General features: G+C 38.8%; 2 protein-coding genes across 6 annotated transcripts in view; both read left to right on the top strand.

Annotated features, from left to right (window-relative positions):
* Cr1l (complement C3b/C4b receptor 1 like) overlaps positions 1 to 9,912 on the top strand; it is a 31,898-nt gene extending 21,986 nt beyond the window's left edge. The window contains exons 9-12 of one of the 2 annotated variants that reach the window (XM_075989542.1): positions 2,717 to 2,740; positions 3,961 to 4,036; positions 7,044 to 7,148; positions 9,790 to 9,912. In XM_075989542.1, coding sequence (XP_075845657.1) covers positions 2,717 to 2,740; positions 3,961 to 4,036; positions 7,044 to 7,148; positions 9,790 to 9,814 — 230 coding nt within the window. In that variant the 3' untranslated portion in view covers positions 9,815 to 9,912. The remainder of the gene's footprint in view (positions 1 to 2,716; positions 2,741 to 3,960; positions 4,037 to 7,043; positions 7,149 to 9,789) is intronic. The other variant, XM_075989543.1, reaches the window with a different exon arrangement.
* Positions 9,913 to 10,032: 120 nt separating this feature from the next.
* Cd46 (CD46 molecule) overlaps positions 10,033 to 27,317 on the top strand; it is a 34,293-nt gene continuing 17,008 nt past the window's right edge. For 2 of the 4 annotated variants that reach the window (XR_012912136.1, XM_075989545.1), the window contains exons 1-5: positions 10,033 to 10,204; positions 22,946 to 23,134; positions 23,816 to 23,918; positions 25,720 to 25,808; positions 26,601 to 26,798. Coding sequence is in view for 3 of the 4 variants with exons in the window: in XM_075989545.1 (XP_075845660.1) it covers positions 22,978 to 23,134; positions 23,816 to 23,918; positions 25,720 to 25,808; positions 26,601 to 26,798 (547 nt within the window). In the remaining variant the exon portion in view is untranslated. Of the gene's footprint in view, positions 10,239 to 22,945; positions 23,135 to 23,815; positions 23,919 to 25,719; positions 25,809 to 26,600; positions 26,799 to 27,317 lie in introns of all 4 variants that reach the window. The other 2 variants (XM_075989547.1, XM_075989546.1) reach the window with 2 other exon arrangements.

Raw genomic sequence — 27,317 nt, 5'->3', positions numbered from 1 at the left:
TCTCAATGCAGGAACCTCATGTGGCTGGGACCTATGCAGACCCTGTGTGTTCTACAACGTTCTCTGTGTGTTCATATGTCCACCGGTCCTCTCCCATCACCACTGGCCCTTACAATCTTTATAACTCATCTTCTGCAAAAACCATACATTTGATCTGTAGCACTACCAACAAAGAAGGAAGCCAATTTTCATAAAGATTGTTCACTTTTTGGACCTATTGATGAATTTGAAATATAAATAAGAAAGTACTGAAGAGATAGAAAATACATACAAAATAGAATAAAAGGTTAATAGAATTATCATAAAATACTTTAGTGGTAGTTGTGCTAACAGTAACAATATAAAAGTTAAAGTATATTGAACATTTAGTACTGATTTACAATGGCTACTGATAGGCAAAAGATAGATAGTAGGTATGTAGATAGAATTAGATAGATAGATAGATGAATGATAGATAGATGATAGATAGATAGATAGATAGATAGATAGATAGATAGATAGATCGATAGATATTCTAATTAAGTGCTCATAATAACCATGAGATCATATTCTAAGGACACTTTTTTTTTAATAGATAAAGAAACTGAGACATAAAGGGCTTTGATAACTTGCTCCAAACCACAAAAATTATGTAGCCTGGGTACAGACAGTCACTCCACATATCAATAGAGACTGGGTGCTATAACAAATAAATGATCAAAAGTCCTAAATAAATAATTCTCAAGAAGAATAATTTCCAGTACTGTAGTGAAAAGGACAACTATTAGGTAAAGGTACCAAATATCAACTTGGGGAGGAAAGGGTTTATTTGACTTCCACTTCCACTTTGTAGTCCTTCAACAAAGGAAGTCAGGACAGGATCTCAAACAGGTCCAGAACCTGGAGGCAGGTTCCATGGAAGAACACTTACTGGCTCTCTCAGTCACCAGGCATGGCACCACACACAATGGGTTGGGCTCTCCCCATTGTCATTAATCAAGAAAATGTCCTACAGGCTGGCCTACAGTCCGATATTGTAGAGGCATTTTCTTAATTGAGATTTCCTCCACTCAGGTAATTTTAACCTATATCAGTTAATGTAAAACTATCCAGCATAGAGATGAAGACAAAAGGGACCAAATATCCACCAACTAGAAGGTTCTTGAAATCAGATTTTAGGGTAAACTCCTCATGAATTATGCTGCACCACTGTGAACTTCTCTGGATTGAGATCTAGACTAAAGCAGCCTCCTTTGGGCTCTCATTCCTCTTGATACATCTGGTCTCAAACCTTGAAATCTTACTTCTTTGAGGGGAAAAAAATAAAGAAAATAAGAAAAAAAAACACTATTTGTCCCTATGTCTTAGGATAAATTGCACAAGATACCAGCCATTGGTCTTCCTAAAAAGGAAATTAGGGAGTACATTTTAGAGTTGCTACATCCTTAGAACAGCTTACTAATGGAAATTTTGAGAGCAATTAAAATAGAATAGTTACCTTTGAGTACCAATACCAGAGGATGAATGTCCTGGTGGTCTTAGGTCTACCTTATCACCAACTCAGTGACCTGTTAGTAAGGTCACAGCTACATCTTCCTTAGGCAAGCACTAATCGTGTTACAACCCATGCAAGCTTGGCATTGATTTCAGGACAAGTAAGTTCACCTTTAGAGAAGGTGTGAAAACTCAGGGACTTCATTGGAATTCTCAGTGAGGCTCAAGGTGTGGCGGGTAAAGCTTGTCCTGAAGTCCATTCTCCTTAGGCCCCAGGATCCCTTTCTTTGGTGCAACTGTTTTTCTAGAATCCATTTTTCGTTTGTTTCTTTTTTAGGGTTTGTTTTATTTTTTGTTTTGCCCACGTATCTCTCAAAAGCACAAGTGCCCTGCTGTCTTCTCACTTTATAGATCTTCCTAGTTCACAAGTCCTGTGTCATTTCTGAGGTAAAAGACATTTGTCCAGTTCAATATAACATGACTCTGGGACAGAAGCAGGAAGTGCAGAAAATATCTTAGAATACAGGATTTGGAGAATAGGTATAAATAACATTTTTACTCTGGTATATAAATATGTAGAAACTTTAATATCATCAGAAGGGGGGGGGAAGCCAAAGAAAACAACAAGGTAAATTTCCTCCATTATATTAACAGTGAATAGGGTTTTAGGCAAATGGTGTTTAACAAGTAAGAATATAATGATATTGCTGTATATTGAAAGTGCTATTGAGTATTTGGAAAAACTTTTACAAAAACAAAAAACACAGTAAAGAGACCTGTATAAGTTAATGAAGTAATGTATGAAAATACAAATTTTCTTAACAGTTTAAAAGCAAAAACTTGAAGCAACTTAAATACATAAGTCACTGAGCACAGTATATGGGATAGGTTGTGTTTGCTGCCTCTATATTAATTTGCACTTCAGCTCACTGTGTGAAGACTTTAGATGTGTGGGGAATGTATGCAATGAAAATGTGCCAAAACATTTTTGAGTGATATTTTTCTTTTATATTGCTTTATAAATTTTCTTTTGTAGTAATATTATTTTTATAATAAAAAGTTTAAAGAAATTTTCAGTGAGTGATAATAATAAAATGAGATTGTAGGAGTGATACCAAAGGTGTTTTATATTAGAAAAGCAATAACTGACTCCTAGATTAAAATCAGAATGAACCATACTAGCAAAAGCAGCTGTGTGGCCATATGTGCCAGTAACATTTCTGTGGCTTTGTTTCTCTTTCAGGCTCAAGCCATGTTCTCATACTTGGTAAGTCCTTTGATAGGTTTGCTTAAACAGTAAGTATCTACTTATAATAAGTGCTATGTAAAAAGAAATAAAAATACCTTTGAAGTTCAATAAAAATGTGTATTTATGGCAGCAGTTTTCAACCTGTGGGTCATGACCCCATTTCACAGGGGTCACTTAAGAGCATCAAAAAACACAGACGTTTACATCATGATTCATAACAGTAGTATAATTACATTTAAATGAAGTAGAAATGAAAATAATTTCATGGTTATTTAATACATGAGGAACTGTATAAAAGGGTCACAGCATTAGGAAAGGTGAGAAACACCAGTTTAGAGTGTCATGACATTGACATCCTTGTGCACATTGAGGGACCTTATCTTCGAATCAATTGAGTGAGTAAACGTTCTTCACTGCCAACAATTCTTTATTTTAACATTGCAGGAGAGACAACTCCCTCTCTGCTCTGTACCAGAAATACGTTTCTGGGTAGTCATCCTGATAATTTGTATTGTTAAAGTCATAAAACCATTATCTGTGTGATCTTGTGTCTGGAGATAGAAGGATATTGTCTTCACCTTTATTTCTGTTGCTATGATAGAACACTATGACAGAAACAACTTAGAGGAGAAAGGAGCTTTCATTTTTAGCTAATAATTCTAGGATATCTTCCATTATTACGGGGAAATCTTGGTGGCAGGAACTTGAAGCAGCTGCTCACATCCACAGTCAAGAACTTTTCTCCCTCCTCGTAGAGCTCGTGTTCCCTTGCCTGAGAATGATGCTGCAGTACCGCCTTAATACATGTAACTTTCGGTCTGCCCATAGACCAGCCCGAGCTGGCTAATTTCTCACTGAGACAGTCTTCTCAGATGAATCTAAACTGTATCAAGTTGACCGTTTATCCAGCACAAATGGATTCATACAAAGTTTGATACCAAGGGGATTTCTATCGCATAGATGTCCTGTCTCATGCCTTCCATTAAAGACCTGAGTAAGCTGTGTATGCTGAGCCAAGTAGCATGATTGGGAAGAAGCTTATAGGATGCTCTGGTCACCCATAACTATAGTACTGTGGTTATAGGTCTGATGTTCTAGAGTAAAACCAGGGTAGAGTAGAACCTGGAGTAAAGGCTCATGTAAAAAGTCATTAGTAACCAACAGTGGGATTAGCTGTTAAGACCGTTTAGAATTCCTGTATTGTGTTTTTCATTTAATTATTTTGTTTCCTTGTTCAGGCATTTGCATTGGGATAGTCATCTTTATTTCACTCATCCTTGTTTTCTATTGCCTCATTCGAAAATATAAAAATGGGTGAGTATAGTCACATTCTCCAAAAACTTTCAGAGGATGCTGTGGTCTGCACCTGTGCCCTAACATTCTGGTGACTTAGATAGAATAGCCACGAGTTTGAGGCCTGAGTCACAGAATAAAACTTTGGCTCAATCAAAGCAAAACAAAGATAGCGTGGGAAGGTAGCTTAGCCATAAAAGCACTTGCATGGCAAGTGTGACGACTTCAGTTAGGATCCCAGCACCCATGTAAATGCCAGCTGGACATGGTGGCCCTCCCATAATTCCAGTGCTCAGAAGGTAGAGACAATGAATCTTCTAGGACAAGTTGATAGACAGACTTGCCATGTAAGTTTGCTCTGGGTTTTACTGGCCTTGTCTTGGTGGAATAATGCAGAAAGCAATAGAGAAAGACTCCTGACACTTATGTCATATACATATATCCTCACGCATGCAAATATGTAAATGCAGAGAGAAAGAATATGAAGAAAAAAAACTGAATCTGTAAATTCTACGTTCCTTGTCTTAGAAAACAAAGCAAATTAAAAGAACACAATAGAATATACCTTCATAAAGACAGATGTGGTAATTATCAGGAAGGTGGCCTTGGTTACACAAAATATTATATTTACACCAAAAGAAATATATATGATAACAGTCATTGTGTATTTGTGTGTATATGTGCATGTGTGTGCGCGCACGCTGGCCTGTGTACATGGACTCACACCACAACAGCAACATGGTAGTCAGAGGGTAACTCGTGGAAGTCAAGACCCAAGATCAAACTCAGATCACCATGCTTGGCCACAAGCACCTTTACTCACTGAGCCATAATGCCAGCCCACTAGTACTTTTTTTTAGAAAAAAAGGTAAAAAAGAAACAACTTTTTAAGAAGAAATTGAAGAAAAAAAACAGCCAAAAGATGTTTCTTAAAGGTATGAAGCTGCTGGCATCTTACTGTGGCTGATTATGCAGCACATGCTGACCTGTAAGCATAGAGTAACCACAGCACCAGAAGCTGAACAGGGTGTTCTATGGCACACATATCATAGGCTACCAATTTTACCAATGTAAAAGCATTAAAAGCTGCCCCTGACACACAGGTGTGCTTGAAATATTTACCAAATGAATAAACATGTCAGCCATTACTAAGAGTGTTGCAAAAGAAAGCATGTTGGCTATAACTCCTTACCAAATCAGAATACATTTTTAACTAGTCCTAAACCAAGTTCACAGTTCATGTTTATTGTTCTAGTGAATGAACCATCTCAGTCTATATGGGTAACTGTAGCAAAATACAAAATTGGGAAGCTTAGACAATAAGCATTGCTTTTTCACAGTTCTGGAGGCTGGAGAGCCTACTTGATACTTAGTGAGAGTCAACTTTCCAATTAATAAATTGCAGTCAGTCCTCTTACCTGTCTCCCCATAGTAGGAAAAATGTAGGAAAACTGTGGGCACTCACAAAGGCACCAATCTCCAGCACAGTATTTTCTCTTCCTTCTCTTGTATTTTGTTGGTGATGCTTGTGTCTGTAGATCCTGTTCACTTATCCATATTTTTTATTTCCAAAATTCCTCCAGTTTGTGTCTTCTTAATTGTTTCTGTTTCTATTTTCAGGTCTTGAACAGTTTTATTCATTTCTTTCAACTGATTTTTCTTGGCTTTCTTTAATGGATTTATTCATTTCCAATTTTTTGTTTGTGCTTTCCTAGATTTCTTTAAGGGATATTTTCATTTCTTCCTTAGTACTGTTTAGACTTCTCCATTCAGAGCTGTTGGCTTTGTTCTCTTGTTGTTTCTAACCATGCCCAGTCTATACCAAGCAGCCCTCCTGTCTAATCAGAGAAAATATTGACACCTTCCTTGGTATAATATTTGAAGTAACAAAACTCTTAGAGCCATTATCTAAAAAAGCACTTCCCTGTGTTTGTGTTACTACTAATAACCACCCAGAAGGTTCTTTCAGCAGGTCTAGCTCCCCCCTCATGTCCACTCTTCACGTATGCATACTTTCCAACATGGCTTGTCTCACTACTATATCACCACTCTCCACTCTTCTTTATCTTCAGTCTCACTGGCCTTCCATGTGCTAGAGAAACTGGCCTGTGTTCATGGTCCCTCTGTGTCTTACGTGCTTCTCTCAATCTAAGAGGGTAAAGAGGAGTTGAGTGGTGAGGAGTAGTGGTAAGTGAGCTAACTGCGTTTTCATTCTTAATTCTAGTACTAATTCACAAATAATAATTTGTCATTTATGTTATATAAAGTACTTGCTAAGTAGCCCCAGAAGACATGATGTAGAATTTCTGGTGAGAGCAGGTGGCTATAGTCAGACCTTAGTGCATTGTCAGTTACCAGCTATGAATCCCTGAGCAAAACGCTGACCATCAAACTTCATCTTCCTTGCCTGTGAGATAGTAGCCCCTACCTTACTGAACACAGTACTATGATGAATAATGAATGGCTTATAATGAATGTCAGAAAATGTTAGCTATTATTTATATAGTTACTAATCTTAAAAGTAATTAGTTTCTTTTTCTGTACATTACTACATCTAGTCATTCCTCACAATCTGAAGGCCCTTGGTTCTAGAATTCTCATAGATACCAAAATCTTTGGTTGTTCAAATGCCTTACATAAAAAGAGGATGGTACTTTCCTATAACCTCCTATTATGTCTTGTCTCTAGATTACTTGTGATAATATAATATAATATAATGAACTTCCCAACATCACTAATGGTCACAGAGCACAAGGATGCTATATCAGGTTGCAATGAAAAGCTATTATTAGTATGTGAAGTTGTCAAAATTTGTGGTAAACCTATTTACTAATCAAAATTATTCCAGAAATATTAAGATGTGTTGTTTAAGATGTGGATACACATATATAGACAAGCTAAAGTCTTCTGACATAATGGGTTTAGTATTTCCTAATCCAAGTAACTTAAATCTCAAAATGAAAGTTATTAATTACTTTCAAAACTGTAACGTGGTTCATATAGTTTTCCTTTTATTCCTACCAATTAGCAACACCACCGATGGAAAGTGTAAAGGAGTGAGTATCCATTTAAATTCTGAAGGAGACAGTTGTATTAACCCTCAAGCTCTGCTCGCAAGTCAAGAGAACAACAGGTACCTGTGCCCATCCTAATTTCAAAATGTTTGCAGCAACTAAGATTCAAAAATACACTCAGTTCAAACAGGATATTACACACAGAAGTTAAAAGCTACTGCTTAAGCTGGATTGTTGCCATTTTTATGATTTTGTTCGATAACTGTCAAGGTGTATAGAATAGTGGACTTTGCTTTTTCCTGTGGAAGTCAAGTGCTTGATCTCTAGGGGTACACATACTAATGTGGATCTCTTAAGGGTCCTCGGTGGTTCTCTTTACCTCTCCTGATTTCTGATTTTCACTGATTTTTGTACCTCACTTAGCTTCCTGTAACTCCTCCCCTGCAACATGAGGGCCTGCTTGTTGTGGGGTTCTGTCCTGCCCAGTTCCCACAGTCCATATGTCCCAAAGAAAATCACACAGAGGTCTCCATAAGTTATAAACTAATTGGCCCATTAGCTCAGGCTTCTTATTAACTCTTATAACTTATATAGCCCATTATTCTTATCTGTGTTAGCCACATGGCTCAGTACCTTTTTCAGCGGGGCAGGTCACATCCTGCTTCTTCGGTATCTGGACAGGACTGCAGAGGAATGGGCTTCCTCCTTCCCAGAATTCTCCTGTTCTCATTGCTCTGCTTTTACTTCCTATCTGGTTGTCCTGCCTATACTTCCTGCCTGGCTACTGGCCAATCAGCATTTATTTAAAACATAATTGATAGAATACAGAATTGTCCCTCACCACTCCCCCTCCTCCCGTTTTTGTTGTTGTTGTTGTTTTGGTTTGGTTTGGTTTGGTTTGGTTTTGGTTTTATTTTTGTTTTTGTGAGGCAGGGATTCTCTGTGTAGCTAGTCCTGACTATTCTGGAACTCACTCTGTAGACCAGGCTGGCCTCGGATTCAGAGATCTGCCCATCTCTGCCTCTCAAGTAGTGGACTTAAAGGCTTGCTCCACCCCTGCCTAGCTTCATTCTCTCTTCTTTCTGTCCTCCACTGCAGCTGTTTCCATCCCTAACTCACCAGTCACCTCTTCCATGCGTCCTCACCATAAACCCTGATAGAGAAAATATTGGCCAAAGGTTTGGGGTTAAAAGGGAAGTGATACCACAGCTTCATGCAACATGATGACATAACTGAATATTGTGAATCACTGAACTAAAAATCAAATAATGATTTCAAGGATCCAATCACAATCTGGGCCAAATGCAGCTGGCCACTTGTGTTGCTTAATCCATTCTCATTGCACATCTTCACCCAGTCATGTTCTCAGTGGCTGTTTTCCAACCCTAGTAGCAGGTGAGCTATGAATCAGGCCCACTAAGCCCCAGATACTTCCAAATTTGCCCCATTTTTAAAAGCAATTTTGATTAGTAATTTCACATACCAAAACTTTTCACTGTAACCTGACATAGCATTTTTGTGGCCTGTGGTCACATGTTTATCAAAGATCTAACAGTGACGACAAATGTTTTGCTGATGAGGCCCCTTAAGCCCTGAATTTCTACCCTCTACCCTTGCCTTATTCAGTAAATGTCCTACAGATTGCTCAGATCTATACTGCTTGCTCAGGTACCTCATTTAATCCCTTGGGCCTCTCACAAATTCACAGCTCCATACTTCTGTATCGCACAGAGCTATTCATTTGCTCACTGATTTCCCAGGAACCTAACACATCCTGTCTATAGGTCCTTAGGACATTCTCAGAAATAATAGCACAATCTGTGCAGGTCTCCAATCCTTATACTTGAAAGGTGGAGGCAAAAGGATGAAGAGTTCAGAGTCATTTTCAGTTATAAGGAGTTTGATTGATGTTAGTTTGGGCTACCTGACATGCTATCTCAACAAACACACCACCAATATATACACCAAAAATAATAGCAGCTTATGCTCTGGAAATGAATTGGGCTGCTCTCCTAATAAACAAGCAAAAACATCATATTGTTTAATAGAATTCTTATTTGTCCTTCTTCTGACAGTAATGTGTATGAATTGAAATTTGGCATTTTCTCCAATGCATATGTCTGAAATCCTTAATTCAATAATGGAGAGTAGAAGAGGACCTCAGGGGGAGAAATAGACAGAGGAAAAGCATTTTATAGTCAATAGAATTGTAAATACAGGCAACTCAGTTTTTTTAAACAAAAAAACGACAGTTCACATTTTCTTCTGTAATAGAAGAGAATTTACAAAGCCCTCTGCTTATTATCTGGTTTCCTAATCACTTCTTTCCTTTTGTCTTGAAGATTGTTTTTCCATATTATATAGAAAAGAAAATGAAATACTCATTTTAAAAAAAAACTTAGAATTTATGTTACCCCCTAAGTTTAATGATGATCCAGTCCAATCCACCTCAAATGACTATTTTCATCATGGCTGATCCACCAGGGAATTGGAAAGTGAGGTAACAGCGGTATGCATCCAGGATTCTTAGGCATAGTTTTCCTTTACTGTTGGGATCTATGGCAGGGAAGTTGTACAGCTTCAGTTCCAGGCTAACCATGTAATCACACTGAAGAAGGAAATAACAGACTGGAATCTGGGGTTGTTTTTATAGGAAATTGTTTTTAAAACATTCCATAAAATGCTCAAAATATCATTGACTTAGATTTGTATATTCAAGATTACCCATCTGAAACTCTCCCATTTTTCTTTTTGCCCAAGTTCCACTAGCCCAGCTCGGATTTGATTCGCCCAAGAAGCCTTCTAAATAGCCACATTGCAAAATGATGTCACTTTCTATATCCTACCTGTATCACTTTTAAAATGAACTGTTTTGTTTTAAGAGGCAGATATGTGGTTCATACATGTAATTCCAGCACTTGAGAGACTGATACAGAAGAATTGCCACAAGTTCAAGGCCACTCAGGACATTTTACCTGTCTCAAAAATAAAAATAAATAAAAATAAAAAAGTGGTATGAACTCATTTTTTAAAATGATAAATATACAGAATATTTTATATGTATTGAGCCAGATGTGATGCCTGACTCCTGTAATCACTCTGGATAACCCTGGGGCAAGAGGATCATCTTGAGTCTGAAAAGAAAAACCAAAAATCATATCGTAAACAGATCAAGGTCAGTCTTGACTACAGTCTTCCAAAGCATCAAGGTAAATTATTTTTGCAACACTTTGTAGACAAGGACTGAGAATCTATACTAAGAGCAAGACCTGTGTGCCCGGGCCAAATGTGAGGAAGTGACAAGGTGGAGGCATATGTCAAAGATGCGGCTGTGTGGTGAAGGAGTGTAGGTAGTGGGTGATACTGACCAGTCTTGAGAGACAAAGAGAATAATGAGGAGCAGTCAAGAGGGCAGTAACGAATGGAGGGCAGGTGGATCCCTCGGGTTTGTTCACTGGTTAAAGGACAACATTCAGGACAGAAAGAAAAGCCTTGTCAGGGAAAAACTCAGGTGCCCTGTACTGAATATGCCCCCATGCTTATTCTTCATGGTAGTAACAGGATTCTTCACAGAGGACCAGCCACCATTTACACCACTGCTACAAGCATACTTCTAAAGAGACGCAAGAAAATGCTTTGTGCACTGAGGGTGACCTGTGTATTTTCCAAAACAAGTTTATTAACTGGCAAAAGGAGAAGTGTGAAATGTACTCATTAATTTCTTCTTTCCACTCCACTTCCTCCTTTATATCACACTTTCCTGTGCCCTGCATAAAAAACAAAAGTGGGTAATAAACACTTTTGATGAATCTGGATTTATATGTCACACCAGCATCCTGACTATAACATATGAATTCTTGATAGTTCAGTTATCCATCCTGGGTCATCTAAATGAAAATATCCTATAATTTTTCATGTCCCTTGTTGACAAAATGAACAAAAAGACAACAAAAAATCAACAAAAAAAAAACCCTGCAAAGTTAGAGGATATCCAGGATTCTATGTTAAGAAGCCAGCTCATTTCAACAGAGTAAGATCTAAGATTCAAGCTTTTGACATTACTTCATAGAAATGCAGGAAATTTTATTTAGGGATAATGAAGTTTCAACGGCATCCAGCAAAGTTCTGCATTTAGCCTGCCTGTTTGGTGGCCACTCCCTTACCTTATATTAAATCACACACCATATAGTAAGAGAACAAGACTGACTGGACAGAAAACTGAAGATGTAGTCTAAGAGTTCTGCTTTTTAAGTCCATAGTTTTCCTTTCTTATTTTAAAATGTTCATAATATGGAATGGGCTCATTAAAGAACATTAGGAAAAATACAAAAATATATGAAAATAGTACTAATTTTTGTGCAACAATGGCCGTTAATAATACATTTTTAAAACAGAACACACTCTGAACAGATTGGAGATAACCATATGTAATATCAGTTATCACCTGCTCTGTGGAAGAGAAGAAACTTTTGCTTATTTAGAGATATTTTAAATGGTGATGGAAAGTGCTCAAGATGACTTAAGAGGACTTTCTAGAAAAGACTAAACCCTGGGTTTCTTCTACTTTAAACGTTCTCTGTACCATGTAAATAAAAGGACAACTGCCGTAAAGTAACTTACCTTTAAATAAGTTCAGAATACATTAACCAAAAAAGTACAGCTCTTAAGAAGCATCAGTCAGCACATGCTGGGCGGAGCCTGCGGAAGTGGACTGCAAAGCAGGGCCGCTATGGGAAACCTATGCCAACACTGTAAAAACAAAAGCTAGAAGAATTGATTTACAAACTTTTCCTGTAAAGAAATTATAAATAATTGAGACTAATATGTTTAAATTTATTTGAATATTATGGTACAGAGTTGAGAACTAACGACTCAATCCAGATTATAATTACAATTTTTATTGAAGCTGCTTGCAGGTCAGCCTCCTTAAAGCTAAACTGAATGTGTGCTGTCCAGAAGGGGCTAAGGAAAGGGTTTTTTAAGGCAGAGACCACAATTACCTGTTCCTGTGGAATTTGTAGCTTTATGAGGCTGTTTCACTCTCCTCAGCTACATAGCAATAAAGGAGCTGTCTCATTCCCCTGTACACAGCAATCAGTGCATTCACAGAAGCCAGAGCAAGCGGTTAATGATCTCACAGCAGTTACACCACTCTAGAGAGGGTGCAGAATGGTAGGAGCTCATCTTTCAGGAATTTAGGGCAGAGGCCAACAGGTACTAGAAGGGCGCCTGGTATAGAATGGAGTTTATACAATGAGTATGGATTGTATGTTTTATAAACGTCAATGCTACCTATTAGATATTTATAAGTTATATGTTATTTTAAGAACTTACCTAGTTAATAATCATATGTTCACACTTTTAAAATAAATAACCCTGGCTAAGGAGAGAGCTTAGCAGTTAAAGCCCTTACACACAAGCAAGAGGGCCAGCATTCAGGTTCCCAGCCTCAGAAGGCTGAGAGATATCATGCCCTGAGCAAACTGACTATCAGAACTCTCTGTAACAGTGAGCTCTGAATTTCACTGAGAGACCTTGCCTCAGAAGATAATGTGGGAGAGCAACTGAACAAGGGGCTGGATAGCTGGTTAAGAGCACTTGTTACTCTTTCATAGAACCTAGAGTTCAGTTCTCGGCATCCATGTGGTGGCTCAGCTCACAACCATCTGTAACTCCAGATGGAATTCCAGAGGATTCACCTTCATTCGGCCTCCAAGAATACTGCATGCACTTGGAATACAGACGTATATTCAGACAAAATATAGAATAAACATAAATACATATTTTGAAAAAGATTCCCAATATCAACCTCAGACCTCAAAGGTATGTTTGTGCATGTGTGCATATAAATACACATACACAAAGATGTGTGCACATGTGCTCATGAACACATTCACATATGCATGCATGCTATATCTATACACATGAAGAAAAAAATAGAAACAAGTGACCACATATCTTTAGTGTGTATATGTGTGTGTGATATTTTGAGCTATGCTCATGATCTCAAGAAAATGTCAGATTCCTAGATATTGAACAAAAGGTTTGCACATAATTATTGCTAGTTTCTGGTTTTAATAGCTAGTTTAAGGATGTGTTATACAATTGGCTTGACACTGTGCTGGCTAGTTTTATGTCAGTTTGATACAAGATAGACTCACTGGAGAGGAGGGAGCCTCAATTAAGAAAATACCTCAATAAGATTGGACTGTAGGCAGGCCTATGGATCATTTTCTTAATTAGTGATTGATGTGGGAGTGCAGTCCCTTGTCCCTGGGGCCACCTCTGGGTGTATAAAAAGCAGGCTGAGCAAGCCATGAGAACAAGTCAATAAGCACTGTTTCTCTGTGGCCTCTGCATCAACCACTGCCTCCAGGATCCTGCCTGCTTGAGTTCCTGTCCTCTCGTCCTTTGACGGTGAACTGTGATGTGGAAGTGTAAGACAAATAAACCTTCCTTCCCCAACTTTTTGATCATGGTATATTTTGTCTAAAACAAACACCATAAGGAATAGCTAGACAAGAAAGATAGGGAAAGACCTATGCAAAGGCCAGTGACACCACGTCCCTCACACTTACACCACCACCACCACAAAAATGCATCTTGTAGCACAAAGGGATATTATATATTAATTCATGGAAGTTTGTAATTTAATATATTTACTTTTTAAGTCCCACTGCAGAAGCATGAGGACTTGAATTTAGATCCCTGGAATCTACTACATAAAAAGCTCCAAAGTGCCTATAAGGCCAAGAAGTGGAGAGACAAAAAACAGAAAGATTCCTAGAATTTACTTGGCTCAATGAGTTTTAGATTCAGTAACTCTGTCTCACAAAATAAGTTGGAGAATGTGGTGGTTTGAATACAAATGACCCTTATAGATCTGTAGGGAGTGGCACTGTTAGGAGGAATGGCATTGATGGAGTGGTTATAGCTTTGTTGGAGGAAGTGAGTCATTGGGGGCTGGGTTTTGAGGTCTCAGAAGCTCAAGCCAGGCCTAATGGTTCACAGTCTCTTCCTGCTGCCTGGGGATCCAGATATTAGAACTCTCAGCTCCTTCTCCAGCACCATGTCTGCCTGAGTGTCACAATGTTGTACCATGACAATAATGGATTAAACCTCTGAATTGTAAACCAGCCCCAATTGAATGTTTTTCTTTATAAGAGTTGTCATAGTGATAAAGTCTCTTCACAGCAATAAAACCCTAGCTAAAACAGAGTGACTGAGGAAGGTACCATGTTGCAAAACCACAGGTACTTGAGCTTCTGCTAATTCAGGCAGTGGGGTTCCGCTGCAAACTAAGCCAAGGCAGGCAGAATGGGCCTGTGTGGCTGAGTGTGTCTCGGACTCGGCACTGGGGCCCGAGTCACGAACTAAAAAACAGCACCCGGGAGGGTGCTGTGTTAGCTAGCGGGCTACCCACTTGAGTCGGGGGCAAAATAGCCCCACGTTGGGCGCCAAGATGTAACGGTGTAAGCAAATGCAGATAGATTGTAAAAATATATATACAGCTTTAATGGAGAAATAGACTTACAGAACCACCATTCCCGCAGAGACCAGGAAAGCAGAAGCGACAGCTGGGAGCAGGTTCACCAAATTTATAGGCAAACATTAGCCCGAGGCGAACACGCCCCCTACATCACCAGATGTTGACCACTGGTCTCCACAACCATATGCACATACACATACTTACATGGAGAGGTGAATGCACCCATACTAGTACACACACAACACACTGTACTACACACACCTGAGGCACAGAAAAAAAGATACAAAGCCAAAAATGGACAAAATAAGTGTCCTTCTAAGAACAGTTCTTGTTTCTGTATTTGTTTTGTTTTGTTTGTTTGTTTTCTGAACTTTTAAGGGAGGAAGTTAGATCCTGCACTACTGTGCAGGAAGGTCAGCTGGCCATACTCCACTCTCTGAAAAACATAAGGTAAACATGATAATTCCTGATGCACACACAAAGCACCTAACAACTGATTTCTATGTCACTTAATAAATGACATTCCACTCTGTTGTTTAAGAAATTGAGTCCTATTCTGATCCACAAGCCTGTGTCCTTCTCTTTGGCAGCTAAACGAGATATTTCCCATTAATTGGAGAAACCACTTTTATTTTGAATCCTCTCCTTCATCCGAAGGTTTGACTGTAGACTTCAGGCAGCTGTCAGGATCCTGGAACGTTCACTGTCAACACTGTCCCTGAAAACATTTCAAAGCAGGGCTGAGATAGAGAATAGCTTCACTTCAAGAGTGGGCTTCAAATGCTCGCTGCCCCCAGGAAAGTGTTCTGTACAATAATTTACAGCAATGGGGTGGGTGGTGACCTTAGGGGCTGGGAACTCATTGGGCAAACATTTGAGATTTGAGGATTGTATTGTATAATTCAAATGAAGAAAATGTAAGTATTTTCCCCAATCCGATGTGACTAATGCCAAATGCAACAACGAACAGGGAGACCAGTCTGAGACATCCTGGATAAGGTGAGCACCAGGGATGCTGGCTGTATGATGACCCACCGCTGTGCTCCAGGTCTCTGCGGGCCCTATGCTTTATTCTTCGAGCTCCAGTTTCGAGCAATGATCACAGGGCCAACTAGTCTTTCCACCCTTTCTGAGTAGAATGTTGCGCTTGTTTATTTGAGCCAGGGTCAGCTCCTGCTGGTAAGCAGATTCTAGAGCAACTGTAAAGCAGTTGGGGGAGGAACAATGAGCAACATCTGTTGGAGGACAACCCATAGAGGAGCACAACCCTGACTGGGGAGGAGCTCCACAGCCTGTGGAAGAGTACCACCCAAGCTGAGGAGTGCAGCAAAGCGGAAGAGGACTTGGGAGCAGTACAACTTCCTACGGGTTGAGTTAAAGGTGTCAGAGAATGAGCACAGCAGATAAAGGTTAGCAGTTGACAAGCCGGATAATCCTGGGCGAGAGCGCAACCCCGTTATTCCAATCCCTTGAATTGAGGCCCCGCCTCACTGCCAACCGATTGGCCTAGTCAGCATCACCTTGAGTCACTGGCCCTCCGGGAGTGGCCTGGCCACGCCCACTTGTGTCGCCTGGCTCACTTTAGTTTCAGGATTGTTGCGTCTGTTCACTAAGCTCAAAAGCAGCTCCCTGGAAGCCTGGCGCTCAGTTTTCCCTTCATTCTGGTAACATGACGGCGGAACCTCTCACGCCGGACGCAAAGCCTCCCCGCCGCAGGAGGAAGACCTCCACTTTCTGGTGGTGCTTCCTGGGCCTCTGCGCAGAGGCCCTTTTGTTCCTGCTGTCTACTTTATCTGGTAGGATCCAGGAGTCTGTGTCTCGGGAGTGCTGGTACCTTGTCTGTAGAAGGAGCTCATAGTGAGGAGCTCATCCAAGGTTGGGTTGAGCAAGGTTGGCGTAGAGGACCTGGTAGAGTTCTCCTAGGGTTATGCAAATGTGTGGTGTGGAGACCATCCCCAAAGTGCAGACTAGCTTAGTGGGAAACATAAAGGGTAGGCAGCCTGAGTGGAGAGAGGAATAGATGTTCATTCAGAGCCTGGCTGTGGCAGTAGCAGTTTGCACTGTTTTCGGGGTTTAGGGTAGGCCTAGTCTTCGACCGTGGGAAAGGCAGGTCGCACAGCTTTTGCAGAGGGTGAGCAACTCTCTAGGTTTAGAGGGGAGGGAAAGTCACACCTGGCTTGTTTTATCTTAAGTCATTTCCTTGTTGCCTGAGGCAGGGTGGGCTTAGGTTACAAGTGGCTGTTTTTGGCTTTACATTTTTTATTAGATTTTTTTCACATAGAACATATTTGATCATATTCCTCACACCCCTCCTCCAGACTTGGAGTTATCCTAGCCAATATAGACAGTGTCTGATGGTATTGCCAAATGGTTTTGAGTCACTGTTCATCTTCCTTTGAAGACAAAGTCATAGTAGAAAAAAATTTAAACATCAGTCCAAAGACAGGAAGTATAAGTAACACTCTGGTTTTCACCTCAGCTCATGAACCAAAACTTAAGGTTTCTCCCATCACTTTTTGGTGGTGTTTCATTACATGGAATAAATATGCTTACTGTATAAAATTTACACAAATAACAATATTTCCTTTTGTTTTTCAACCCTCTGTGAATGTGTCCCTCATATATACTCTTGCAAAATATTATTTTAAATATGTAAAGACATGTTACATTTGTTTATGTTGAGAAATATTACTTTAACTGTGTAAAGATGTGTTACATTTGTTTATGCTGCATTTGTTTAACAATGTAAGGATGTGTTTAATTATGAAAAGCTGTGTTGATTTTGGTTCACTTTGCCTGCTAAGACACCTGATTGGTCAAATAAAGAGCTGAATGGCCAATAGCTAGGCAGAGAAAGGATAGGCGGGTCTGGCAGGGAGAGAGAATAAATAGGAGAACCAGGATACTAAGAGGAGCAAAGGAGGGATACACCCAGGGAAAAAGCCAGGCAGCCGCCAGCCAGAAGGCACAAACAGTGAAAGTAAGATATACAGAAAGAAAGTAAAAAGCCCTGAGGCAAAAGGTAGATGAGGAGAAACAGGTTGAGTTTAAAAAAAAAAAAAAGATAGCCAGACACGGAACCTAAGCTTGGCTGAACATTCAAAACTAATAAGTTTCCATGTCCTGATTTGGGAGCTGGTTGGTGGTCCAAAAGAAAAAGCCTGGTACACATACATCATCCTGTACATGTAGTCTATATGTATTTCTGTATCCCTCATTAGAGGCATCCACTCAGCAATATTTCCCCTCAATATTCCAGGCTCTGCTGGCCTAAGGATGGATATGCTGGGAGGCAGTCATAAACCAGCCTTGTTTTTGTGATCCTCTTCCACTGGTTGTTAACACATACATGTGTATGAATATAAGCAGACACTTTATTATGCTGATAGATCCCTAGTGACAGATAAATAGAGATGATCTATAGATATTTGCTAATATTTATTAGGAGTGGCAAATATTAACCAAAGCTTAACACTAACTAATATACTGCACTCTGGAGTAAGGAGCATGCTTCTCTGACTGGATTGAAAATTGACTCTTGGCAGGACATACAACAATCTAAACTCTGACATTTTAAACCATTGGCTTGTTACTGTTTCCCCATACATGGAACCTTTCCCTGACATTACATATTTGACCATCTTCTCTTCAAACTTCGCCAGGGTGTTAGCTCTCAGGGAGACCTCATATGAATACCCTCAGTAGACACAATCCAGATTAACCCCCCCCACACACACACACTGAACTTGCGATCACATTTCTAAAACTGTCTTTTCTGTTTTCTACCTCTCCCATTGGAAAGCAGAGATCTTATCTTTTTTCACACTTGATACTCCAAATGGCTTTTTTGGATTTATATTGTTTTGTTTTTAAGAATACTGTTTGAAACAGACTTCAAGCTAAATGTTGAAAGGATACTCTTAAGCTATTTGTAATAGATGAAAACAGATAAATGTTGACAGAGGTTTCTGTCCTGCCTGGTCCCGCAGCCATTCAGTCCCAAAGAAACACATAGAGGTTTACATTAATCATAAACTGATTGGCCTATTAGCTCAGGCTTCTTATTAACTCTTTCTTATATCTTAAATTAGCCCATAATTCATGTCTGTGTTAGTCATGTGGCTTGGTACCTTTCATCAGCGAGACATTCTCTTCTTGTTTCCTCTGTGGCTGGGTTATGACTGCAAACTCACCATTTCCTCTTCCCAGAATTCTCCTGTTATTGTCACGCCATCTCTACTTCCTGCCTGGTTGCCCCACCTATACTTCCTGCCTGGCTACTGGTCAATCAGCATTTTATTAATACAAGATCATTGTCCCAAGCACCCCCCCCTTTTTATCAAAACAAGAACTCTGAATATAATCTCCTTTGTTTAGCTTTTTTTTTCTGACCATTATCCATAACAATTTATAACCAACACTTTAAACAAAGATAAATATCCATAACCCAATTTTGGGGACTGCTTGCATAGGTTTCCAGGCTACTTCCTGCTGATTGAGGACACTGACAATCTTATGGGAACCTAAAGAAGATTTAGAATATGATCAAATCCTAATTAGAGTATTCAGTGAGGCTTGATCATCTCAGCTAGCAGTCTTGAAGCTGTTCTGGATATAGAACTCAGAGGAAACTCCAACAGAGGTCCTCTTAAATGTTTGATCTTTTCTATCATCTGCTCCTATCAGAGATTCTTCAGGTGGTCTTCCTTGATCAAACCTGATTATTCTTAACCCAGAATGAATCCACAGCCTCTCTTTTCCTGTGGAAACAAAAACAAAACCTCTTCTCCAAAGTAACTTATCTTTTGACTTAAATTTTGATGTCAAAGTATTTTCAAAATATATATGTTGTATTAATCCAGCAGCATTTGTAATCAAATGTCTTTTAGCAAAGTTTTTGCTCCTTCCTCAGCGATCAAGCAATTCAAAGACAACACAATACCATACAGTATTCAGACTCTCTATGCATTTTCTATCTTTACATGGCTTTATTTTAAACTCTATTTCTTTTTTATTTTTAATTTTTGGTTTTTTGAGACTAGGTTTCTCTGTGTATCTTTGGCTTTCCTGGCACTCACTCTATGGACCAGGTTGTCCTTGAACTCACAGAGATTTGCCTGCCTCTGCCTCCCAAGTATTGGGATTAAAGGTGTATGCCACCACATCCAACTACTCTCTCTTTTTCTTTTTTAAGAACTTTATTCTTTTTTCCTTTCTCTCCCAAGCCTATATATTTTTAAACACACTGTAAACCATTTAGAGATTTTCTTCATCTTTACTGTACATCTCTCTTTTTCTGACCATATGAGCCTTTGACTTGCTAAGCAATGTGACTAGGATTAAAATCGTGGCCTTGATGGCTGGATCCACCCAATTCCTTGGCTTTTTGAGAGTCTAGCCTCAGGGCAGAGATACTGGCCAGAGCTGTGTTTATTGTTATAACTCTACAGAGTTTCAGGGTCCCTGCTACCACCAAGAAGCATGCTGCCAGCTAATCATAAACACCACTTAAGTGTTTGTTGTCAGGTCCTCTTAAAACAGCTGCAAGGTTTGTGGAGCTAAAGCTGAGTCAGGAAGCCTATCTTAAATGAGACATGCTTGCCTCTAGCAAACAGACCCCACCAGAGAAAATGCTGCTGCCAAAAAGCCATGCTTAACTCTGTTCTCTTGTGTCTAGAATTACTTCCCAAACTCTCTCAGGTTTTAAGTGGATTTAGTTGTCCACATTGGTGCCATTTGTTGACAAAGGTTTCTGTCCTACTGTTTCCACAGCTGCTCAGGCCCAAAGAAACACACAGAGGTCTACATTAATCATGAACTGGTTGGCCTATTAGCTCAGGCTTCTTCTTATCTCTTTCTTACATCTTAAATTAGCCCATAATTCTCGTCTGTGTTAGCCACATGGCTTGGTTCCTTTTATCAGTGAGGCGTTCTCATCTTGCTTCCTCTGCAGCTGGGTGTCAACAGCAGACTCACCATTTTTTCTTTCCAGAATTCTCCTGTTCTTGTTGCCCCATCTGTACTTCCTGCCTGGCTACTGGCCAATCAGTGTTTTATTAATACAACAAGACCATTGTCCCATAGCAGAAAAATAAAATAAATTGAATATAACATAAATGGAGGGGAAAATGAAGAGGAGGGAAAGCAAGATAAAATCTGAAAACTAAAATGTAGATTAAAAAAACCCTAGAAAACATAAAAGAAAGCTTATTGTGCTAGTCAAGAAGGACAGAATAGGGTCTCATTTTTGGAACAATTCAACTTGTGAGAAAAGGGTTTACAAGTGTCCAGCATAGGAAGCCTGTCATCAGGATTGCAAAAGAGAATCTGTTAGATTTTGAGGTTGGTCTCCTTCCTTCAGAAGAATGGCTGCTTCTTTAATCCAAGCTACAGCCTCTTGTTGTGTCTGTTCCAATATACCTATTTTAGGTCTTCCTAAGACCAATAAATGCTTACACTCTAGTGTTTCGGTCCTTACGCTGTGTGCTACAGTGTAACAGAATTATCTTTATGTGGTCAGCTGCTGAGTTATACAATACTAGCAGACTGGAGAAATGGCTCAGCCATTAAGAGCACTGTCTGCTCTCCCAAAGGTCCTGAGTTCAATTCCCAGCAACCACATGGTGGCTCCCAACCATCTATAATGACCTCTGGTGCCCTCTTGAGGAAGAGACCTGGTCAGTTGTCCTCATCAACTTAGACCTTGAAGCCCAGTATGGACAAGCTCAACAGAACCCGCACATACAGGCTGCCCATGCATGTTTCAGCTTTGCCAGGGCATAAAATTCATTTCAAATTCATTTTTTAGCACACAGAGCAAAAACAAAAAAATAGACGACTCTCCTTTCTTAGATATCTCTTCTTTCTCCAATGAATAAATCTTTCAAATGACTATTTTCATTATTATAATCATGACAATATAATCCTTGCAAGTGCTTTATTGTACTCTAATGCCACTGTGATGAGCCAATGCTGAATATTGATGACTAGATTTCACCTTAGCTATTGAACATAGCCATCATGTGACCTATCTGAGATACTCTGATAGGGGGCAGTCCAAAGGAAGGAACCAAAGTACTGTTTCCAGAGTTGAGGCATTAGACGTTCCCTTCAGGTGTCTAGAAAGAGGGGAGAGCTACCAATGTGCATAGCTAGGAACTGGGTGGGATGTGGAGCAATGAAAGCAAAGATATCCAAGATGGGACGCAGCTGATCAGCAGCTACTTAGTTTGACACAAAAGAGATAAGAAAAAAGTAGAGTACTAAGTAATTATGAGAAGTGATAATAAAAACTAGAGGGGCTAGTTTGGAACAGTACAGGCTCTGATGGTTTACGTGATGTGTGGAACACCTTTTATTCCTTACTTGACTTAGTACAACTTGTGTCTAAACTACAGCTACTGTAATGTCCCCAAGCAATATAAAAGGCAATTTTTTGAGGACTAAAGCAGGATAGGGTGACATCTGCTTTGGAGAGGTCCAGATGGGGAAGGACAGGGTCATAGCATTGGCAGTGGTGCCCAGTGTGACCTGGACACAGGCTGCCTAGCTTAACACCTAGCTTGACACATACTTGGAATGCATTCCTGAACAGGTTTTTCCACCTTGTGATACTTCAGTTTTCTCATTTTACAGAAGGAGAAACTATTTTAAATAATTAGTATGAAGATATGTTAAAGAACACCATATACTTAGCACAATGTGCTGAGTCTTTGCTATTTGTAGTTTTTTTAAAATCCTCATCACTATTGTTATTGAAGTTCTGATATCTGTTATTACTGTACTTCCAGGAAAATACAACCCACAGTATTTGGAATTTGCTTTCTAATTTCTGCAGTAATGCAGAATAAGCCCATAACAAACCTGAAAAGTGTAAATATTTTGACATAAAAGAAGTATTAACACAGAGAAATATTTATAGCTAAAATAATAAAAATTTGTTAAGACTGTCTGAAAAACAGCAAAGAAAACATGACTTTAAGATATCATCAAAACAAATTCTCTGAATAGTAAAGAATTTGAATTCTGATTTATAGATGATAAAGAATCAATCACAGCACTCATTCAACTTTGGTATTGGGTACTACAGGAGTAATAGTGAATGAAACATAGTCATTAAGAACAGGATAGTCTCATATCTTTTGTTTATAAAAAACCAAAACCATTTATCATGTCTCCTTGTTTTGCTTTTGAATAAAAGTTAATTCATTCTTAAATAACCCAAAAGCTGATGTTATTTTAAACCAGTCAGAGATATTCTTGTATTACTGCCACTGCTTGAGTAAAGAAAGGCAGGTACTAAGAGTTTAGAATCTCGCTTTTTAAAAAATTCTTTTTTTCTGTCCTTCCTGCCACAAAATAGCCTTTCTTAGTTTGTAACAATGGTTTTCACACTTCATCTTCATGTTCTTGCCTCCTTATCTTTAGATGCTTGTGAACTACCACCACCATTTGAAGCTATGGAACTCAAGGGTGTGCCTAAACTCTATTATGAGGTTGGAGAGATAATAGAATATAAGTGTAAAAAAGGATACCTATATATGATTCCATTCCCCATGTTTGCTACCTGTGAACCAAATCACACATGGGTCCCTATTTCAGATGATGGTTGTCTTAGTAAGTAAACTCAACTTTTCTTTTTTCTTGATCTTCAGACATTTTAGGATTGGGGTGCTTATACTCCTATTGCAGTGATACTTTTCCTATGAAACAAAGTTTTGATTTAAATGTGAGGGTTTTTTTTTCAAGCTTTGGGAAATTTATAGGGAATCTTTTTTTTCTTGGAAAATTAGTTGATTTCATAATTGTTAATCTCGTGCTTGTCCTTTGCATTAGTTACTTTTCTGATGTGGTGAAACACCATGGCCAGGACAACTTATAAAAGAAAGGGTTTAATTGGGCTTGTGGTCTCAGAGGGTTAGAGTCCATGATAGTAGATCAAAGGTATCATGGCAGGAACAGATGAGATTCACATCTCAGAATGGCAAGTAGGTTCAGAGAATGTACTGGAAATGGCAAAAATCTTTTGAAACCTCAAAGCACACCTCCACCCTAGTGATATCCTTTCTCTGGCAAAACTAGACTTCCTAATCTTCCTCAAACAGCCACCAACTAGACACCCAATTTTCAAATGCCCTTATGGAGAACATCTTATTCAAATCACCACACCCTTATAATGTAACCATTAAAGAAAATAATCTACAAACTCAAAAGAACCATGTATTACTTTTTTTTACCTTGATTCAAGTGCAACTGGCTTTGGCATTGAATTAAATTTTTATTGTTATTTTCTTCTAGAAGTAGAATGTTCAACATTAAAGAGCCCTTCATTTGGCAATGTACACTACATGGATGGCAGACCTTCATGGGGTAATCGAGCTCAATTTTCTTGTGTGGAGGGGTAAGTTGCTCCTTATGGGAAATAAGGTAAATGTTCCTGATTCCATTGTTCTACTTCTCTTTTATAATCATTCAAGTAAATTTGCTTACTATATGAGGCAATATGAGGCTCCTAGCCAAACAACATTTGTGTACTTTATGGAGATAGGAGAGGTGCTTAATCAATAAAGAAGTTGAAGGAAATTTGATCTGTATCATTCATGAATCTAATAATAAGTCTATGATAAACATTAAGAATGAAGTAATCTGCCAAGGATGGTGGTTCAATTTGTAATTCCAGCACTCAGGAGGATGAGGCAGGTGCATCTCCCTGAGTTTGAGGGCACACTGACTATACAGTGAGTTCCAGGCCAGTCTGGGCTACATATCCAAAGGGTGAGTGAGCATGGTGACCTTACTACTCACAGTCAAGTGTACCTACCGCCAGCTCAAGGACAAAGTGGGGCGCTCATGAAGTTAAGGCAGAACTGCTAACCAAAGGAGTATTCTTGAAGGCATTAAAAAGTTAAAATGTAACTTAACTCATCTTTACCACATGACAGGATGTGGTTGGAAAACCTTATTTTTCAGATTTCTACATAACCTGAATTGTCTCCAAAGGAGGCATTGGTCACTGAGTAAATCTTTGTTCTCTAGAGCTCTCTTAGAAGTAATTGTGACTCTTGGGCAAAATTGGCTGTGACTGTCATCAGAGAGTTTCATTGATATTTTTTGTTTTGTTTTGTCTTTGTTTTTCAAGACAAGGTTCTCTGTGTAACAGCCCTGACTCTTCTGGAACATGTGTTGTATACCGGGCTGGCCTCAAACTCACAGAGATCTGCCTGCTGGAATTAAAGGAATGCACCACCATGCTTGGCAATACATTTTTAACTTTATCAAGTAAAAGTACATTTAGGTAAAGGAAATTTAGGTTGAGGAAATTTCCTAGGTACTTTGAGGGAACCAAAAGTTTAGGCCATAAATATTTTTCAAAGACTAATCTTGTTGAGAAACCCAGTAGATACAGAAGCTATCAGAGCAAAATTATAAAAAAATAACATAGTCTTTCTACTGCTGTGTGCCAGACTCTTGTTTATCTAATTCTCTTGAACAATCTTATAAGATATCTGATTTACTATTGTTTGTTTTTTGGTGTGTGTGTGTGTGTGTGTGTGTGTGTGTGTGTGTATGAGAGAGAGAGAGAGAGAGAGAGAGAGAGAGAGAGAGAGAGAGAGGAGGAGAGAGAGAGGAGGAGAGACAGGAGAGAGACACTGACTCACTATATAACCCTGGTTGGCCTGGAGCTTGCTGTGTAGACAAAACTGGCCTTTAATTCACAGAAATATACATTCCTCTACCTCCTGGGTTCTGGGATTAAAGTTGTGTGCTAGCACACCTAGCTATTTGTATGTTTTTAATTCAGGAACAAGAGAAACTTAAAATGATTTGTCCAAGGTTGAGTAGCCTGTCAGTCATGGAAATAAAACTAGAACCCAGACAGTCCTTTCCTAAGGAAACTTCTCTCCTCTGCAAAGACAAAGAAGCAGAGTAGTATGATTGATTGTAGGAGATAGCAAAGATGCCAGGTCACATCAGATGTGCCTAGATATCACAGCTCTTGGACTGCCTGCTCACAGACAGAAACTCTTTATCTAATTAAAGTTTGGTTAGATTTGTTTAGTACTTTCATTATACCTTGTTTAAGAAACCTATCCTTCAAACTACTATAGCATAGGAAAAAAGCTATCTGAAACTGTCTTTCATTATTATGTGTATTTTATCAGCTGCCAAAAAAATCAGTAACTTTTTCTTTGCTCATTTAGTTATTACTTAATTGGTATGTCAGTTCTACACTGTGTGCTTAAAGGCGATGCTGATGCACACTGGGATGGTCCTCCCCCACGTTGTGAAAGTAAGTACATTCTTTTTTAAAAATTTACACTATCACTTCTCAACCATTTTGGCCTCAGGACCCTATTATGATTTTAGATTAATAAGTACCCAAAAAACCTTTTCTCCCTGGTTATATCTATTGATATTAATCATGCTGGGATTAGAATGAAAATATTTTTGAATAATTATTTTAAGAACAATAAACTCTACATATTAATATATCTCACATATTTTTATAGAAATTTTAAAAGTAAGAATAGGGACACTGCTTTGTGCTTTGCAAATCTCTTCAATATTTGACTTGGAGGAAGACATTGGGAATTAGTCTGTTCAATTATCAAAGTTTGTTACTTCTGCAAAAACATTGTACTGTAAGGATGAAAATTATACATGATAGTATGTCAGTACGATTTTAAGCCACCATTCTATTGAATGAATGTACCTGCACCTTCAAACACATTTCTCAATCAGTATTCAACGTGATCTTTTTCATCACAAAGGTTTTCACCAGATGATCAGCATCTTTTCTATTGACTAGAACAAAACTTGGCATGACCTCACAAATAAGGTCATTCCTTCCCTTAGGAAAATGAGTATTGTCCTGAAAGGTCATTTCTGTGTTAGTGGTTTAAATTTGAAGTGATGGATTTTATCATAGAAATCCTCTTCTAGATGAAAATTGGGTTCATAAATAACTCATAAAAACCTTGTACTGATAAATTTGCTAATGATTTATAGTTTCCTAATACTGTCTTGAATAGGTACACTACCTTAATTATAACTTTATTTCCTTTTTTTCTTTTTTATAAAGAAATCTCTTGTGTGCCACCTCCAAAAATAAAAAATGGGACACACACCTTTAGTGATATTGATGTATTCAGATACCGTGAAGCAGTGATTTACAGTTGTGATCCTATCTCAGGGCCAGATAAGTTTTCCCTTATTGGAATGAGCATGCTGATCTGTACTGGCCATAACACCTGGAGCAGCCCGGCTCCAGAGTGTAAAGGTAATCATCTTTCCTTCATTTGCAAGTAGTTTTACCTAAAAGTAAATACAGTGAGCATATGGCTTTTATACTCTTCTAAAACTGTTTTCTAATTTAATTTCATAGCTGTTAAGTTAAATCCAAAAATAATTCTAGTTATGGAGTTCCATCCTCATTTCCTAGAATGTGAGCCATGAGGTGGGGTATTTTTGTTTTAAAGAACCAAAACACTCAACATACACTGGCTGGACAATAAGGAAGTTATCCTGTGTTACAAGAAGACAGGACAGTCTAGCTACAGGTAATGGCAGAGCAGATTATGATTAGCAGCCCTCTCACCGAAAGAATAGTAAAAATCTAGACAAAAAAAAAAGTTTGCTTTTTGTATTTTTTTATCCTAAATTGTTTACGGCATGGAAGCGTTACCAAAAACATGGAGCCACTGGAAGGTTTTGCTCTTGAAAGAGAGCTACCACTGACTCCCAGCAAATCCTTATCTTTCCAAGTGTACATGGGACGGCTGCAAGGTAGAAAAGAATC

This window comes from Microtus pennsylvanicus, chromosome 10 (genome assembly GCF_037038515.1).
Source record: "Microtus pennsylvanicus isolate mMicPen1 chromosome 10, mMicPen1.hap1, whole genome shotgun sequence".
Taxonomy (NCBI): domain Eukaryota; kingdom Metazoa; phylum Chordata; class Mammalia; order Rodentia; family Cricetidae; genus Microtus; species Microtus pennsylvanicus.
The sequence above is the reverse complement of the archived record's forward strand: the minus strand, read 5'-3'. Positions and strand labels throughout refer to the sequence as shown.